The sequence below is a fragment of the Coregonus clupeaformis genome, chromosome 24 (assembly GCF_020615455.1).
Source record: "Coregonus clupeaformis isolate EN_2021a chromosome 24, ASM2061545v1, whole genome shotgun sequence".
Lineage (NCBI taxonomy): Eukaryota > Metazoa > Chordata > Actinopteri > Salmoniformes > Salmonidae > Coregonus > Coregonus clupeaformis.
The window spans coordinates 17,499,994-17,518,701 of record NC_059215.1 but is presented as its reverse complement, the minus strand read 5'-3'; the positions used below and the strand labels follow the sequence as shown (position 1 = coordinate 17,518,701).

Below are 18,708 nucleotides of genomic sequence, written 5' to 3'. Positions count from 1 at the left end.
AATTGTATGAAGTCCTCAGGTTGTGGAAATCAGCATTTGTATTACCTCTTTTGAAAGGAGGTGATCCCACGCTACTGAATAACTATTGGCCCATATCTAAGTTGTCTATTCTCGCAAGGGTATTGGAGTCGCTAGTCAATAAGCAGCTTAAGGCCTACCTCCAGGAAAACAATATTTTGAGTGGTAAGCAATCAGGTTTCAGGTCTGGCCATATCACAGCAACTTTGAAGGTTTTGAACAATGTTCCCTGTGCCCTGGATGGGAAACAGCAATGTGTATCTTCATAGACTTGTCAAAGGCGATTGACACTGTGGACCGTACTGTCTTGGTGCAGATTGAAGTGTGTTGGGATTACTGGTCATGCTCTGAAGTGGTTTGTGAACTACCTGTCAAATAGAACCCAGTGTGTTAAGGCAGAAGGTTGTAAGTTGGACAATGTAGAGTTGTGCTCGGGTGTGCCTCAAGGATACGTTTTAGGTCCCCTGTTGTTTATTATTATCTATATCAGCAACATTGGGAGACATATTGAGACAGCTGATATACATTTTCATGCGGATGACACTGTTCTCTATTCAAGTGGCAGCAGTTTGACTTTGGCTTTTGAAAAAGCTCAAACAGCTTTTAACATAATTCAACAGAATCTGTACGATTTGAAGCTTTTTCTGAATTCCTCTAAAACAAATTGCATGTTACTTTCCAATACTAAACACTCTGAAAACCATGTAATTACTACCTTGGAAGGACATTCTATAGAGCAAGTCAAAACTTACAAATGTTTGGGTGGAGAGAACCTTGTCCGGAAACTCAAGCTGCGTATTGGGTTTTATTACCGGCACAAAGCTTGTTTTTCCTTTGCCGCCAGAAAGGAGTTGATTCGTTGTATTTTTCTCTCTGTTTTGGACTATGGTGATACTATTTATGTGCAAGCCTCAAGCTCTACTCTGAAGGCTCTTGACTTTGTGTATCATGCAGCCCTTCGTTTTGTCACCAATCAGAGACGTTTAACTCACCATTGTGATCTCTACAGTGCTGTCGGGTGGACATCACTAGCAATACGCAGGCTCAAACACTGGTACATTCTTATTTATAAGGCCATTTCTGTAAAACTGCCATTTTATCTATCCTCTCTTCTAGCTTGAAATGAAAACACAACAAACTCAGATCTCAATCTTGTTTTAGGCTAAGAGTCCGGAAAATGTAAACCGAGCATGGAAAAAGGTCCTTTGATTGCTCAGTCCCTTGGTCTTGGAATTCCCTCCAAGCCAACCTAAAACTCCAGGACCTGGTGTCCCTGGAGGAGTTCAAAGAACAAATAGATGAACATGTTGTTGAGACATGTAGTTGTTTCTAGTTGTCACCTGATGTTTGTAAGGAAGAATGATTTACTTCACACACACACATGCCTGCACACACACACACACACACACACACACACACACACACACATCCACTGTTTGTTTGTTATTGTATTTGTACTGTTGCCGGTGTCTTCTGTCTGTGTTGGCTGTTTAGTCTTACATTGTTTGTTTTTAAATCCCCCGTCCCCACAGGAGGCCTTTTGCCTCTTGCCAGGCCGTCATTGTAAATAAGAATTTGTTCTAAATTGACTAGCCTGTTTAAATAAATAAAAATCAGTTCCATCTGGGGCAGAGCGGAGCAGGCCTTTTCTTTTGAATCTCTGTAGACCATAGGAGTTGGCAAGACAGCACAGACAGATCTGGGAACAGGCTATCTCTGTGCCACTGTGGAATAGCCCTTGGTGTACCAGCATGGTTTAACATTGTTCAGTCATCCAACCTAGGGTTTGTCTTTGGAAGTGGCCAAACCTACCATGGGACTCACTAAAAACGGCATTTTAAGTCACAGAGCCCTGGGACAGTCTATAATTAAGCAATAAGGCCCGAGGGGGTGTGGTATATGGCCAATATACCACGGCTAAGGGCTGCTCTTAGGCACGACGCAACATAGAGTATACCACAGCTGTCAGCCAATCAGCATTCAGGGCTCGAACCACCCAGTTTATAACAGGATTTATAAACTGGGTGGTTCGAGCCCTGAATGATGATTGGCTGACAGCCGTGGTATATCAGACCGTATACCACAGGTATGAGAAAACATTTATTTGTAACGCTCTAATTACGTTGGTAACCAGTTTATAATAGCAATAAAGCACCTCGGGGGTTTGTGGTATATGGCCAATATACCACTGCTAAGGGCTGTATCCAGGGACTCTGTGATGCTTCGTGCCAAAGAACAGCCCTTAGCCGTGGTTTATTGGCCATATACCACACCCCCTTGTGCCTTATTGCTTAAATAACTGCTGGAGTCACTAGCTGGGACAGGCTAACTACAGGAGGTTGGGATGGGACAGGCTAACTACAGGGGTTTGGGATGGGACAGGCTAACTACAGGGGGGTGGAATGGGACAGGCGAACTACAGGGGGGTGGGATTGGACAGGCTAAATACAGGGGGGTGGGATGGGACAGGAAAACTACAGGGGGGTAGGAATGAACAGGCTACCTGCCCCCTCCCTCCTACAGCTGGGTCTCTCTGTGGAACTTCCCCTCCACCCTCCCTACCCTCTCTACCCAGCTGCCTTCTCACAAATAGACTCTCATTGTCAGAGACTAGCCCTTGTTGAGGTAGTCAGCTGGAAGAAACCAAGAGGGAGGATCCACAGCCTCCAAAATAACACCATCAGCATTTCATTCAAACGCAGATCATTTTCCTCGTTCTGCTGTCAAACTTCTCAGCTAGTCAGCCAGCCAGTCAGTCAGTCAGTCAGCCAGCCAGCCAGTCAGTCAGCTAGCTATTCAGCCAGCCAGTCAGCCAGTTAGCCAGTTAGCCAGTCAGTCAGTCAGTCAGCTAGCTATTCAGTCAGCCAGTCAGCCAGTTAGGCAGTCAGCCAGTCAGTCAGTCAGTCAGCTAGCTATTCAGTCAGCCAGTCAGTCAGCCAGTCAGCCAGCTAGCTATTCAGTCAGCCAGTCCGCCAGTCAGTCAGCCAGTCAGCCAGTTAGTCAGTCAGTCAGTCAGCTAGCTATTCAGTCAGCCAGTCAGCCAGTTAGGCAGTCAGCCAGTCAGTCAGTCAGTCAGCTAGCTATTCAGTCAGCCAGTCAGTCAGCCAGTCAGCCAGCTAGCTATTCAGTCAGCCAGTCAGCCAGTTAGTCAGTCAGTCAGTCAGCTAGCTATTCAGTCAGCCAGTCAGCCAGTTAGGCAGTCAGCCAGTCAGTCAGTCAGTCAGCTAGCTATTCAGTCAGCCAGTCAGTCAGCCAGTCAGCCAGCTAGCTATTCAGTCAGCCAGTCCGCCAGTCAGTCAGCCAGTCAGCCAGTTAGTCAGTCAGTCAGTCAGCTAGCTATTCAGTCAGCCAGTCAGCCAGTTAGGCAGTCAGCCAGTCAGCCAGTTAGGCAGTCAGTCAGGCAGTCAGTCAGGCAGTCAGTGCTCAGACAGAGCGAGTGTGTGTTGTCTGTCTTTTCCCTTTCTACACTACCATACAGATTTGAACTGTACTTTGCTGTGCTGTCTCTGATTGACCTTGTCATTTTAAGCACGGTTCCAGCAACTATGGCGGATATATAACCAGTACAGCTTGGCTTAGCTTGGCTCGGTTTGGCTCAACTCAGTTGTGTGAAAATAGTATATGAATGAGGCAGGGTTGTTAGTCAGGGTTGGGTCAGGTCACCAAGCAGGCTGTGGGTTGGGTGGAGAGGGTTAATGTCTTTCTCTCCCACTGGGTGGGCTGAGCTAATGGGCTAATGGGCTGTGTTTGGAGTCAAATCAAATCAAATCGAATCAACTTTTATTGGCCACATGCGCCGAATACAACAGGTGCAGACATTACAGTGAAATGCTTACTTACAGCTCTTAACCAACAGTGCATTTATTTTTAATAAAAAAGTAAAATGAAACAACAACAAAAAAGTGTTGAGAAAAAAAGAGCAGAAGTAAAATAAAATAATAGTAGGGAGGCTATATATACAGGGGGGTACCGGTGCAGAGTCAATGTGCGGGGGCACCGGCTAGTTGAAGTAGTTGAAGTAATATGTACATGTGGGTAGAGTTAAAGTGACTATGCATAAATAATTAACAGAGTAGCAGCAGCGTAAAAAGATGGGGTGGGGGTGGGGGGGCAGTGCAAATAGTCTGGGTAGCCATGATTAGCTGTTCAGGAGTCTTATGGCTTGGGGGTAGAAGCTGTTGAGAAGTATTTTGGACCTAGACTTGGCACTCTGGTACCGCTTGCCGTGCGGTAGCAGAGAGAACAGTCTATGACTAGGGTGGCTGGAGTCTTTGACAATTTTGAGGGCCTTCCTCTGACACCGCCTGGTATAGAGGTCCTGGATGGCAGGAAGCTTGGCCCCAGTGATGTACTGGGCCGTACGCACTACCCTCTGTAGTGCCTTGTTGTCGGAGGCCAAGCAGTTGCCATACCAGGCGGTGATGCAACCAGTCAGGATGCTCTCGATGGTGCAGCTGTATAATTTTTTGAGGATCTGAGGACCCATGCCAAATCTATTCAGTCTCCTGAGGGGGAATAGGCTTTGTCGTGCCCTCTTCACGACTGTCTTGGTGTGTTTGGACCATGATAGTTCGTTGGTGATGTGGACACCAAGGAACTTGAAGCTCTCAACCTGTTCCACTACAGCCCCGTCGATGAGAATGGGGGCGTGCTCAGTCCTATTTTTTTTCCTGTAGTCCACAATCATCTCCTTTGTCTTGGTCACGTTGAGGGAGAGGTTGTTATCCTGGCACCACACGGCCAGGTCTCTGACCTCCTCCCTATAGGCTGTCTCATTGTTGTCGGTGATCAGGCCTACCACTGTTGTGTCGTCGGCAAACTTAATGATGGTGTTGGAGTTGTGCCTGGCCATGCAGTCATGGGTGAACAGGGAGTACAGGAGGGGACTGAGCACGCACCCCTGAGGGGCCCCGTGTTGAGGATCAGTGTGGCAGATGTGTTGTTACCTACCCTTACCACCTGGGGCGGCCCGTCAGGAAGTCCAGGATCCAGTTGCAGAGGGAAGTGTTTAGTCCCAGGATCCTTAGCTTAGTGATGAGCTTTGAGGGCACTATGGTGTTGAATGCTGAGCTGTAGTCAATGAATAGCATTCTCACGTAGGTGTTCCTCTTGTCCAGGTGGGAAAGGGCAGTGTGGAGTGCAATAGAGATTGCATCATCTGTGGATCTGTTGGGGCGGTAGGCAAATTGGAGTGGGTCTAGGGTTTCTGGGATAATGGTGTTGATGTGAGCCATGACCAGCCTTTCAAAGCACTTCATGACTACAGACGTCAGTGCTACGGGTCGGTAGTCATTTAGGCAGGTTATCTTAGTGTCCTTGGGCACGGGGACTATGGTGGTCTACTTGAAACATGTTGGTATTACAGACTCAGTCAGGGACATGTTGAAAATGTCAGTGAAGACACTTGCCAGTTGGTCAGCACATGCTCTGAGTACACGTCCTGGTAATCCGTCTGGCCCTGCTGCCTTGTGAATGTTGACCTGCTTAAAAGTCTTACTCACATCGGCTACGGAGAGCGTGATCACATAGTCATCCGGAACAGCTGGTGCTCTCATGCATGCTTCAGTGTTGCTTGCCTCGAAGCGAGCATAGAAGTGGTTTAGCTCGTCTGGAAGTTTTGTGTCACTGGGCAGCTCACGGCTGTGCTTCCCTTTGTAGTCTGTAATAGTTTTCAAGCCCTGCCACATCCGACGAGCGTCAGAGCCGGTGTAGTACGATTCAATCTTAGTCCTGTATTGGCTCTTTTCCTGTTTGATGGTTCGTCGGAGGGCATAGCGGGATTTCTTATAAGCGTCCGGGTTAGAGTCCCGCTCCTTGAAAGCGGCAGCTCTACCCTTTAGCTCAGTGCGGATGTTTCCTGTAATCCATGGCTTCTGGTTGGGGTATGTACGTACGGTCACTGTGGGGACGACATCATCGATGCACTTATTGATGAAGCCAGTGACTGATGTGGTGTACTCCTCAATGCTATCTGAAGAATCCCGGGAACATGTTCCAGTCTGTGCTAGCAAAACAGTCCTGTAGTTTAGCATCTGCGTCATCTGACCACTTTTTTATTAACCGAGTCACTGGTGCTTCCTGCTTTAGTTTTTGCTTATAAGCAGGAATCAGGAGGATAGAGTTATGGCCAGATTTGCCAAATGGAGGGCGAGGGAGAGATTTGTATGCGTCTCTGTGTGTGGAGTAAAGGTGGTCTAGAGTTTTTTTTCCTCTGGTTGCACATTTAACATGCTGGTAGAAATGAGGTAGAACGGATTTAAGTTTCCCTGCATTAAAGTCCCCGGCCACTAGGAGCGCTGCCTCTGGATGAGCGTTTTTCTGTTAACTTATGGCCTTATACAGCTCATTCAGTGCAATCTTAATGCCAGCATTGGTTTGTGGTGGTAAATAGACAGCTATGAAAAATATAGATGAAAACTCTCTTGGTAAATAGTGTGGTCTACAGCTTATCATAACATACTCTACCTCAGGCGAGCAAAACCTCGAGACTTCCTTAGTATTTGATTTTGTGCACCAGCTGTTGTTTACAAATATACACAGACTTGCCTGGAGTTCAGCTCCGAAACTTTTTCTCTGTCTCTCTCTGTCTCGTTCTCTCCCTCTCCTCTCTCTCTCAAAGTATGTCACCCCATTCAAGTGGTGGACAACCCTCTATACCAGCCAACGGAACACCAAGACAGGAACTCCTAAATTACAATGCTGCTCTTGTTTAGTCTCCTCTCTCTCTCTCTCTCTCTCTCTCTCTCTCTCTTTCTCTCTCTCTCTCTCTCTCTCTCTCTCTCGCTCGCTCGCTCGCTCGCTCGCTCTGTCTGTCTGTCAGTCTCTCTCTCTCTCTCTCGCTCTCTCTCTCTCTCTCGCTCGCTCGCTCTGTCTGTCAGTCTCTCTCTCTGTCTATCTCTCTCTCTCTCTTTCTCTCTCTCTCTCTCGCGCGCTCGCTCGCTCTGTCTGTCTGTCAGTCTCTCTCTCTGTCTATCTCTCTCTCTCTAACTCTCTCTCGCTCTCTCTCTCTCTCTAACTCTCTCTAACTCTCTCTCGCTCTCTCTAACTCTCTCTCTGTCTATCTCTCCCACATACTTAACCTCTTCTCTCTATCCCACCAGATGTGGAACAGATGGCTATTGACTGGCTGACAGGAAACTTCTACTTTGAGGACAACGTGGACGATCGTATATTTGTGTGCAACGCTGACGGCCAGACGTGTGTCACCCTGCTGGATCAGGAGCTCTACAACCCTAAAGGCATTGCCCTGGACCCCCTCATGGGGTGAGCGTTGCCCCACTAATAACCCCATAGACTTCTAAGAAGTGCCCTTGTGTACTTCCCCTGGGTCCGTCTGGTCAGGTGACTGCCCACCCAGCCCTTAGTCAGTCAAAACACTTCCTCCTCTAAGACACAGACACATTTACATTTACATGTACATCATTTAGCAGACGCTCTTATCCAGAGCGACCTACAAATTGGTGCATTCAATTTATGATAGCCAGTGGGACAACCTTTTTTTTCCTTCTTTTTTTTATGGGGGGGTAGAAGGATTACTTTATACTATTCCAGGTATTCCTTAAAGAGGTAGGGTTTCAAGTGTCTCCGGAAGGTGGTCAGTGACTCCGCTGTCCTGGCGTCGTGGGGGAGCTTGTTCCACCATTGGGGTGCCAGAGCAGCGAATAGCTTTGACTGGGCTGAGCGGGAACTGTGCTTGAGTAGAGGTAGGGGAGCTAGCAGGCCAGAGGTGGATGAACGTAGTGCCCTCGTTTGGGTGTAGGGTCTGATCAGAGCCTGAAGGTAAGGAGGTGCCGTTCCCCTCACAGGTCCGTAGGCAAGCACCATGGTCTTGTAGTAGATGCAAGCCTCAACTGGAAGCCAGTGGAGTGTGCGGAGCAGCGGGGTGACATGAGAGAACTTGGGAAGGTTGAACACCAGACGGGCTGCAGCGTTCTGGATAAGTTGTAGGGGTTTAATGGCACAGGCAGGGAGCCCAGCCAACAGCGAGTTGCAGTAATCCAGACGGGAGATGACAAGTGCCTGGATTAGGACCTGTGCTGCTTTCTGTGTAAGGTAGGGTCGTACTCTGCGAATGTTGTAGAGCATGAACCTCCAGAGTGCAAAGAACGCCAAGGTTCTTTGCACTCTGGGAGGAGGACACAATGGAGTTGTCAACCGTGATGGCGAGATCATGGAGCGGGCAGTCCTTCCCCGGGAGGAAGAGCAGCTCCGTCTTGCCGAGGTTCAGCTTGAGGTGGTGATCCGACATCCACACTGATATATCAGAAAAGAAAGGAGAACATTAATTGTGTGTCGTCTGCGTAGCAATGATAGGAGAGACCATGTGAGGATATGACAGAGCCAAGTGACTTGGTGTATGAAAATGTATGCACTCACTAACTGTAAGTCGCTCTGGATAAGAACGTCTGCTAAATGACTAAAATGTAAATGTAAAAAATGTGTATAGAGAGAATAGGAGAGGGCCTAGAACTGAGCCCTGGGGGACACCAGTGGTGAGAGCACGTGGTGCGGAGACAGATTCTCGCCACGCCACCTGGTAGGAGCGACCTGTCAGGTAGGACGCAATCCAAGAGTGAGCAGCGCCGGAGATGCCTAACTCGGAGAGGGTGGAGAGGAGGATCTGATGGTTCACCTTGCTGACTCTGGCACGTCAAAATAGTGGTGCATCTTGAATGTGAGGGGTCAAATATAAATTGAAGAAGTACATTATAATGGGGTCAGTCCTCCCTTTCCTCAATGTAATATTCCCATGCACTGCTCTACCTCCCCTCACTCCCTACAGGAAGGTGTTCTTCACAGACTACGGTCAGACTCCCAAGGTGGAGCGTTGTGACATGGACGGTCAGAACCGGACCAAGCTGGTGGACAGTAAGATCGTGTTCCCCCACGGTATCACCCTGGACCTGGTCAACAGGCTGGTGTACTGGGCTGATGCCTACCTGGACTACATAGAGGTGGTGGACTACGAAGGCAAGAACAGACACACCATCATACAAGGCCTGCTGGTGAGGACATACACACACACACACCACACACACACACCACACTCCCACACACACACACACACATACACAATACATACACAGACACCAACTCAGACAGTGTTTCTGTTGTTAATTCTTTTAGATTGAACACCTTTATGGGCTGACGGTGTTTGAGAACTACCTGTACGCCACCAACTCAGATGAAGGCAACCTGAACCCCGCTAAGACCAGTGTGATCCGGATCAACCGCTTCAACTCCTCTGACTACACGGTGGTTACCAGGGTGGACCGCGGCGCCGCCCTGCACGTGTACCATCAGAGACGCCAACCCCCAGGTAGGTTCACACCCACAACCCCCAGTGTATCTACCCAGGATAGCCGCTGTAGGTATGGGGCAATCTTTGCCATGGAGTTTGGAACGTAGTGTGCACAGGTTTTTGTTCCAGCCCTGCACGTGTACCACCAGACACTCCAACCTCCATGTAGGTACACGCCTAGGGTAGCAAAATGATGGTAATGTTCCAAAATTCTCAGGTTTTCCTGAAATCCTGGTTGGAGGAGTCCAGATGGGTATCTATCTGTCTGTATCTATCATCATAGTTGTAGCCATGTTGGTGCCTAGTGCTGACCATTCGCTTCTGACCTCTGACCTCTGCCCCCTGACCCCTCTCTTGTCCCCTGGTGCCCAGTGAGAGAGAAGAGTCATGCCTGTGCCCCGGACCAGTTTAAGAAGCCAGGAGGCTGCTCAGACATCTGTCTGCTGGGGAACAGCCACAAGACCCGGACCTGCCGCTGCCGCTCTGGATTCAGCCTGGGCAGTGATGGGAAGTCCTGCAAGAGTGAGTACTTTACATACATTAAGTTTTTAATTGAATTGAATTGAATGCCATACAATGAGCATAGCATGGAAATCACACACAACAGCACATCTCAGCTCAGTACAGAACTCCATACAGAACAGACCTGCAATTTATTTAGTAGTAATATGAGTTTAGTAAAATCTCTAGAAGCAAGAAAATGTACCATTTACATCACTTTTGACATTCTCTTTGGACAGAAAAGGTCTTGTTGTTGTGTTGCTCCAATCTTGTAATTAACCGTTCAGCGATGTTCCCATGACGATGATTTAATCTGCTCTACCAAGCAAAAGAGCAGTAACTGCTCATAGAGTGAAAGTTTTTTTTATTGTCCAGCCAAATGAATTGTATTCAGATTATTAGAGATGTGGTTATCTGTCTTACTATGAGGTTATTTTTTATTCATATTGACCCTGACCACTGACATGACCTTTGACCCTAGAAGGCAGTTACTGCCTTCTTGCTTGGTACAGCCACTGGAATACGTTTCCATTATGATTTTTTTAAAAATACAATCTTGTGTTAGTATATTTATTTGTATGTGGCTGTCTGTGTCATATAGTTTGATATCAGCAAAGAACAATAAATAATACCAAGGTTTACCGTAGACACTGCAGCCCAAAGTTCAGTGAAACCAAAGTAAAAGGCAGTAACTGACGTGAGTGATGGCAGTTACTGCCTTTTTCCTTGGTTTCACTTTAACTTTTTGCGGTTACTGCCCCGCTTTTCTCCATAATACAATACAATGGGAGGCAGGATATTTGTCCACATGATAAAGCATGTATTTAATGTATAAAAAATGTAAATAACTCATTTTTGACCAAATGTGCAGTTACTGCTCTTTTGCTTGGTAGGACAGTAATGTTGTCTGATGTTCCCTCTGCAGAACCTGAACATGAGTTGTTCCTGGTGTACGGTAAGGGTCGCCCTGGCATCATCCGTGGTATGGACATGAATGCCAAGGTCCCAGACGAGTACATGATCCCCATTGAGAATCTGATGAACCCGAGGGCGCTGGACTTCCACGCCGAGAGCGAATTCATCTACTTCGCTGACGCCGTGAGTTTCATAATTGGACGGCAGAAGATCGACGGCACCGAGAGAGACACCATACTGAAGGACGGTAAGGACTGATCTAGTACCATAGTATTTAACATTAAATGCATTTCAACAACCCTCTGTTCCACCCTATTATTATTTATTATTATTTATTATTTTTGTCATTTAGCAGACGCTCTTATCCAGAGCGACTTACAGGAGCAATTAGGGTTAAGTGCCTTGCTCAAGGGCACATCGACAGATTTTTCACCTAGTCGGCTCGGGGATTAGAACCAGCGACCTTTCGGTTACTGGCACAACGCTCTTACCCACTAAGCTACCTGCCGCCCCAAATGTGCAGTTATTACAAAATCAAATCGCAATTCATATAGAACCGTGATGCATATAGAATCACGAGATGTATCACATCGTGACCTAGGAATTGTGGTACGAATTCTGTCATGAGGTCCCTGCCAATACCAAGCCCTACTAGACAGTCACCGTCTCTCTTTCTCCCTCCCCCTCTCCCTTCCTCTATCCCTCTGTCCCTTCCTCCCTCCTTTCCTTCCCTCAGGCGTCCACACCGTGGAGGGGATAGCGGTAGACTGGATGGCAGGTAACCTATACTGGACAGACGACGGGCCCATGAAGACCATCAGTGTGGCCAGGTTGGAGAAGGCCTCTCAGACACGCAAGACCCTCATCGAGGGCAAGATGACCCACCCCCGCGCCATCGTAGTGGACCCCCAGCACGGGTCAGACATTATACCCTCCTTATGTTCCATTGCTACAGTATACATCTCACGCAGAGACATCACCCTATGAGAATGTATTGAAAAATGTCTGAGATTTTCCCAAAATTCTAGGTTTTCCAGAAATACTGGTTGGAGGATTCCTGGATTTCCTGATTTTTGGGGGATTTCTGGGAAACCTGGGAATTTGGGGAAAGTTACTGGAAGTTTACAACCCTAGTATTTCTCTAACAGAACGAGTGATTGTGTTCCAGGTGGATGTACTGGACGGACTGGGAGGAGGACCCCAAGAAGACTAACCGAGGGAAGATCAAGAAGGCATGGATGGACGGCTCTCACGACCAGGTCCTGCTGACCAGTAAGACAGTGCTGTGGCCCAACGGCCTGAGTCTGAACATCCCACAGGGCATCCTGTACTGGGTGGATGCCTACTACGACCGCATTGAGATGGTTTACCTCAACACCACCGAGCGCAAGGTCAGTTAGACTGGTTACTAAGCCTAGCCCTAACCCCAATGATCACGCATGGACAAATCTCCCCACCAGAGACCGGGGTTCAGTCACCGCATCCACACTTCCTACTGTTTCTCCCACCTGCCTGTATCCCATCTGATTGCCAAACTGTCTAAATAAAGTGTCAGCAAATATGTATATATTAAAATGGTTTTGACCTTCATCTTGACCATGATCCGTGTCCCATGATCATTTTCTCTCTCTCATTGGTCAGATGGTATACGAGGGAAGTGAGTTGAACCACGCCTTCGGCCTGTGTCACTACAAGCACTTCCTGTTTTGGAACGAGTACCGCGGCGGCAGCATCTTCAAACTGGACACCACCACCAGCACTGTGACGCTGCTCCGCAATGAACGGCCACCCCTCTTCGAGATCCGCGTGTATGACGCTCACCAGCAGCAAGGTAACTTTAATGGATAATACTTTACTAGGTAACACTATATGGGTAACACTATATGGGTAACACTATATGGGTAACACTACATGGGTAACACTACATGGGTAACACTATGTGGGTAACACTAGGTAACACTACATGGGTAACACTACATGGGTAACACTATGTGGGTAACACTAGGTAACACTACATGGGTAACACTAGGTAACACTATATGGATAACACTATATGGGTAACACTACATGGTAACACTATGTGGGTAACACTAGGTAACACTACATGGGTAACACTAGGTAACACTGCATGGGTAACACTAGGTAGCACTATATGGGTAACATTATATGGGTAACACTAGGTAACACTACATGGGTAACACTATATACAGTGCATTCGGAATGAATTCAGACCCCTTGACTTTTTCCACATTTTGTTACGTTACAGCCTTATTCTAAAATGGATTAAATTGTTTTTTCCCCCCGTCATCAATCTGCAAACGATACCCCATAATGACAAAACCAAAACATGTTTGAAAAAAATAGCACATTTATTAAAAAGAAAAAACGGAAATGTCACATTTACATAAGTATTCAGACCTTTTACTCAGTACTTTGTTGAATTACCTTTGACAGCGATTACAGCCTCGAGTATGTATTTGGGGAGTTTCTCCCATTCTTCTCTGCAGATCCTCTCAAGCTCTTGGGGAGCGTCGCTGCACAGTTATTTTCAGGTCTCTCCAGAGATGTTCGATCGGGTTCAAGTCTGGGCTCTGGCTGGGTCACTCAAGGACATTCTGAGACTTGTCCCGAAACCACTTCTGCGTTGTCTTGGCTGTTTGCGTAGGGTCGTTGTCCTATTGGAAGGTGAACGTTCACCCCAGTCTGAGGTCCTGAGCGCTTTGGAGCAGGTTTTCATCGAGGATCTCTCTGTACTTTGCTCCGTTCATCTTTCCCTCGATCCTGACTAGTCTCCCAGTCCCTGCCGCTGAAAAACATCCCCACAGCATGATGCTGCCACCAGAATGCTTCACTGTAGGGATGGTGCCAGGTTTCCTCCAGACGTGACGCTTGGCATTCAGGCCAAAGTGTTCAATCTTGGTTTCATCAGACCAGAGAATCTTGTTTCTCATGGTCTGAGTCCTTTAGGTGCCTTTTGGCAAACTCCAAGCGGGCTGTCATGTGCCTTTTACTGAGGAGTTGCTTCCGTCTGGCCACTCTACCATAAAGGCCTGATTGGTGGAGTGCTGCGGAGATAGTTGTCCTTCTGGAAGGTTCTCCCATCTCCACAGAGGAACTCTGGAGCTCTGTCAGAGTGACCATTGGGTTCTTGGTCACCTCCCTGACCAAAGCCCTTCCCCCGATTGCTCAGTTTGACCGGGCGGCCAGCTCTAGGAAGAGTCTTGGTGGTTCCAAACTTCTTCCATTTAAGAATGATAGAGGCCACTGGCCACTTCAATGATGCAGACATTTTTTGGTACCCTTCCCCAGATCTGTGCCTCAACACAATCCTGTCTCGGAGCTCTACGGACAATTCCTTCGACCTCATGGCTTGGTTTTTGCTCTGACATGCACTGTCAACTGTGGGACCTTATATAGACAGGTGTGTGCCTTTCCAAATCATGTCCAATCAATTGAATTTACCACAGGTGGACTCCAATCTAGTTGTAGAAACATCTCAAGGATGATCAATGGAAACAGGATGCACCTGAGCTCAATTTCGAGTCTCATATCGAAGGGTCTGAATACTTATGTAAATAAGGTATTTCTGTTTTTTATTTTTAATACATTTGCAAAAAATTTGAAAAACCTGTTTTCGCTTTGTCATTATGGGGTATTGTGTGTAGATTGATGAAGAAAGTTTTTTATTGAATCCATTTTAGAAGAAGGCTGTAACATAACAAAATGTGGAAAAAGTCAAGGGGTCTGAATATTTTCTGAATGCACTGTAGGTAATACTAGCTAACACTATATAGGTAACACTAGATAACAATAGCTAACACTAAATGGGTAACACTAGGTAATACTAGCTAACACTATATGGGTAACACTAGCTAGGTAACACTAGCTAACACTATATGGGTAACACTAGGTGACACTAACTAACACTATATGGGTAACACTAGGTGACACTAACTAACACTATATGGGTAACACTAGGTGACACTAACTAACACTATATGGGTAACACTAGGTGACACTAACTAACACTATATGGGTAACACTAGGTGACACTAACTAACACTATATGGGTAACACTAGGTAATACCTGGGCCTGGGCATTGTTGTTCACTAATTTACTCCAAGTAGGGAAAGGATGGTGGGGTTGAAAAGTAATAAAGGGGAGTATATATATAAAAAATACCAAAAAACATGGGGGATTGGAAGTGATGCAGACAATTACATTGATAGAAGATACAATCTATCTGCAATATTAAGCTGATCCATTCCCCCCAAAAAAAAACCTAGGTAATACTAGCTAACACTATATGGGTAATACTAGCTAACACTATATGGGTAACACTAGCTAACACTATATGGGTAACACTAGGTAATACTAGCTAACACTATATGGGTAATACTAGCTAACACTATATGGGTACTAATAGCTAACACTATATGGGTAACACTAGCTAACACTATATGGGTAACACTAGCGAACACTATATGGGTAACACTAGGTAACACTAGCTAACACTATATGGGTAATACTAGCTAACACTATATGGGTAATACTAGCTAACACTATATGGGTAACACTAGGTAATACTAGCTAACACTATATGGGTAACACTAGGTAACACTAGCGAACACTATATGGGTAACACTAGGTAACACTAGCTAACACTATATGGGTAACACTAGCGAACACTATATGGGTAACACTAGCGAACACTATATGGGTAACACTAGCTAACACTATATGGGTAACACTAGCTAACACTATATGGGTAATACTAGCTAACACTATATGGGTAACACTAGCTAACACTATATGGGTAATACTAGCTAACACTATATGGGTAATACTAGCTTATACTATATGGGTAATACTAGGTAATACTAGCTAACACTATATGGGTAATACTAGCTAATACTATATGGGTAACACTAGGTAATACTAGCTGACACTATATGGGTAATACTAGCTAACACTATATGGGTAATACTAGGTAATACTAGCTAACACTATATGGGTAATACTAGCTAACACTATATGGGTAATACTAGCTAATACTATATGGGTAACACTAGGTAACACTAGCTAACACTATATGGGTAATACTAGCTAACACTATATGGGTAACACTAGGGAAGACTAGCTAACACTATATGGGTAATACTAGCTAACACTATATGGGTAATACTAGCTAACAATATATGGGTAACACTAGCTAACACTATATGGGTAATACTAGCTAACACTATATGGGTAACACTAGGTAACACTAGCTAACACTATATGGGTAATACTAGCTAACACTGTATGGGTAATACTAGCTAACACTATATGGGTAACACTAGCTAACACTCTATGGGTAATACTAGCTAACACTATATGGGTAATACTAGCTAACACTAGATGGGTAACACTAGCTAACACTATATGGGTAACACTAGGTAATACTAGCTAACACTATATGGGTAACACTAGGTAACACTAGCTAACAATATATGGGTAATACTAGCGAACACTATATGGGTAATACTAGCTAACACTATATGGGTAATACTAGGTAACACTAGCTAACACTATATGGGTAACACTAGCTAACACTATATGGGTAATACTAGCTAACACTATATGGGTAATACTAGCTAACACTATATGGGTAATACTAGCTAACACTATATGGGTAACACTAGCTAACACTATATGGGTAACACTAGCTAACACTATATGGGTAATACTAGCTAACACTATATGGGTAATACTAGCTAACACTATATGGGTAATACTAGCTAACACTATATGGGTAACACTAGCTAACACTATATGGGTAACACTAGGTAATACTAGCTAACACTATAAGGGTAATACTAGCTAACACTATATGGGTAATACTAGCTAACACTATATGGGTAATACTAGCTAACACTATATGGGTAATACTAGCTAACACTATATGGGTAATACTAGCGAACACTATATGGGTAATACTAGCTAACACTATATGGGTAATACTAGGTAACACTAGCTAACACTATATGGGTAACACTAGGTAACACTATATGGGTAATACTAGCTAACACTATATGGGTAATACTAGGTAATACTAGCTAACACTATAAGGGTAATACTAGCTAACACTATATGGGTAATACTAGGTAACACTAGCTAACACTATATGGGTAACACAAGGTAACACTATATGGGTAATACTAGCTAACACTATATGGGTAATACTAGGTAACACTAGCTAACACTATATGGGTAACACTAGGTAACACTATATGGGTAATACTAGCTAACACTATATGGGTAACACTAGCTAACACTATATGGGTAATACTAGGTAACACTATATGGGTAACACTAGGTAATACTAGCTAACACTATAAGGGTAATACTAGCTAACACTATATGGGTAATACTAGCTAACACTATATGGGTAATACTAGCTAACACTATATGGGTAATACTAGCTAACACTATATGGGTAATACTAGCGAACACTATATGGGTAATACTAGCTAACACTATATGGGTAATACTAGCTAACACTATATGGGTAATACTAGGTAACACTAGCTAACACTATATGGGTAACACTAGGTAACACTATATGGGTAATACTAGCTAACACTATATGGGTAATACTAGGTAATACTAGCTAACACTATAAGGGTAATACTAGCTAACACTATATGGGTAATACTAGGTAACACTAGCTAACACTATATGGGTAACACAAGGTAACACTATATGGGTAATACTAGCTAACACTATATGGGTAATACTAGGTAACACTAGCTAACACTATATGGGTAACACTAGGTAACACTATATGGGTAATACTAGCTAACACTATATGGGTAACACTAGCTAACACTATATGGGTAATACTAGGTAACACTAGCTAACACTATATGGGTAACACTAGGTAACACTATATGGGTAATACTAGCTAACACTATATGGGTAACACTAGCTAACACTATATGGGTAATACTAGGCAACACTAGCTAACACTATATGGGTAACACTAGATAACACTATATGGGTAATACTAGCTAACACTATATGGGTAACACTAGCTAACGCTATATGGGTAACAATAGGTAATACTATATGGGTAAAACTAGCTAACACTATATGGGTAATACTAGCTAACACTATATGGGTAACACTAGCTAACACTATATGGGTAGTACTAGCTAACACTATATGGGTAATACTAGCTAACACTATATGGGTAATACTAGCTAACACTATATGGATAACACTAGCTAACACTATATGGGTAGTACTAGCTAACACTATATGGGTAACACTAGCTAACACTATATGGGTAATACTAGCTAACACTATATGTGTAATACTAGCTAACACTATATGGGTAATACTAGCTAACACTATATGGGTAACACTAGCTAACACTATATGGGTAGTACTAGCTAACACTATATGGGTAACACTAGCTAACACTATATGGGTAATACTAGCTAACACTATATGGGTAACACTAGCTAACACTATTTGTGTAATACTAGCTAACACTATATGGGTAACACTAGCTAACACTATATGGGTAATACTAGCTAACACTATATGGGTAATACTAGCTAACACTATATGGGTAATACTAGCTAACACTATAAGGGTAATACTAGCTAACACTATATGGGTAATACTAGCTAACACTATATGGGTAACACTAGGGAAGACTAGCTAACACTATATGGGTAATACTAGCTAACACTATATGGGTAATACTAGCTAACACTATATGGGTAATACTAGCTAACACTATATGGGTAATACTAGCTAACACTATATGGGTAATACTAGCTAACACTATATGGGTAATACTAGCTAACACTATATGGGTAATACTAGCTAACACTATATGGGTAACACTAGCTAACACTATATGGGTAATACTAGCTAACACTATATGGGTAACACTAGCTAACACTATATGGGTAACACT

The 18,708-nt window shown here is 44.6% G+C and overlaps 1 protein-coding gene across 4 annotated transcripts in view; it reads left to right on the top strand.

Annotated features, from left to right (window-relative positions):
* The window catches only part of LOC121537905 (low-density lipoprotein receptor-related protein 1-like), a 211,359-nt gene that overhangs the window by 98,769 nt on the left and 93,882 nt on the right, over positions 1-18,708 (top strand). For all 4 annotated transcript variants that reach the window (XM_045207075.1, XM_045207073.1, XM_045207074.1 and 1 more), the window contains exons 8-15: positions 7,119-7,281; positions 8,801-9,023; positions 9,145-9,337; positions 9,692-9,841; positions 10,746-10,982; positions 11,472-11,652; positions 11,904-12,126; positions 12,377-12,566. In XM_045207075.1, the coding sequence (XP_045063010.1) occupies positions 7,119-7,281; positions 8,801-9,023; positions 9,145-9,337; positions 9,692-9,841; positions 10,746-10,982; positions 11,472-11,652; positions 11,904-12,126; positions 12,377-12,566 (1,560 nt within the window). The remainder of the gene's footprint in view (positions 1-7,118; positions 7,282-8,800; positions 9,024-9,144; positions 9,338-9,691; positions 9,842-10,745; positions 10,983-11,471; positions 11,653-11,903; positions 12,127-12,376; positions 12,567-18,708) is intronic.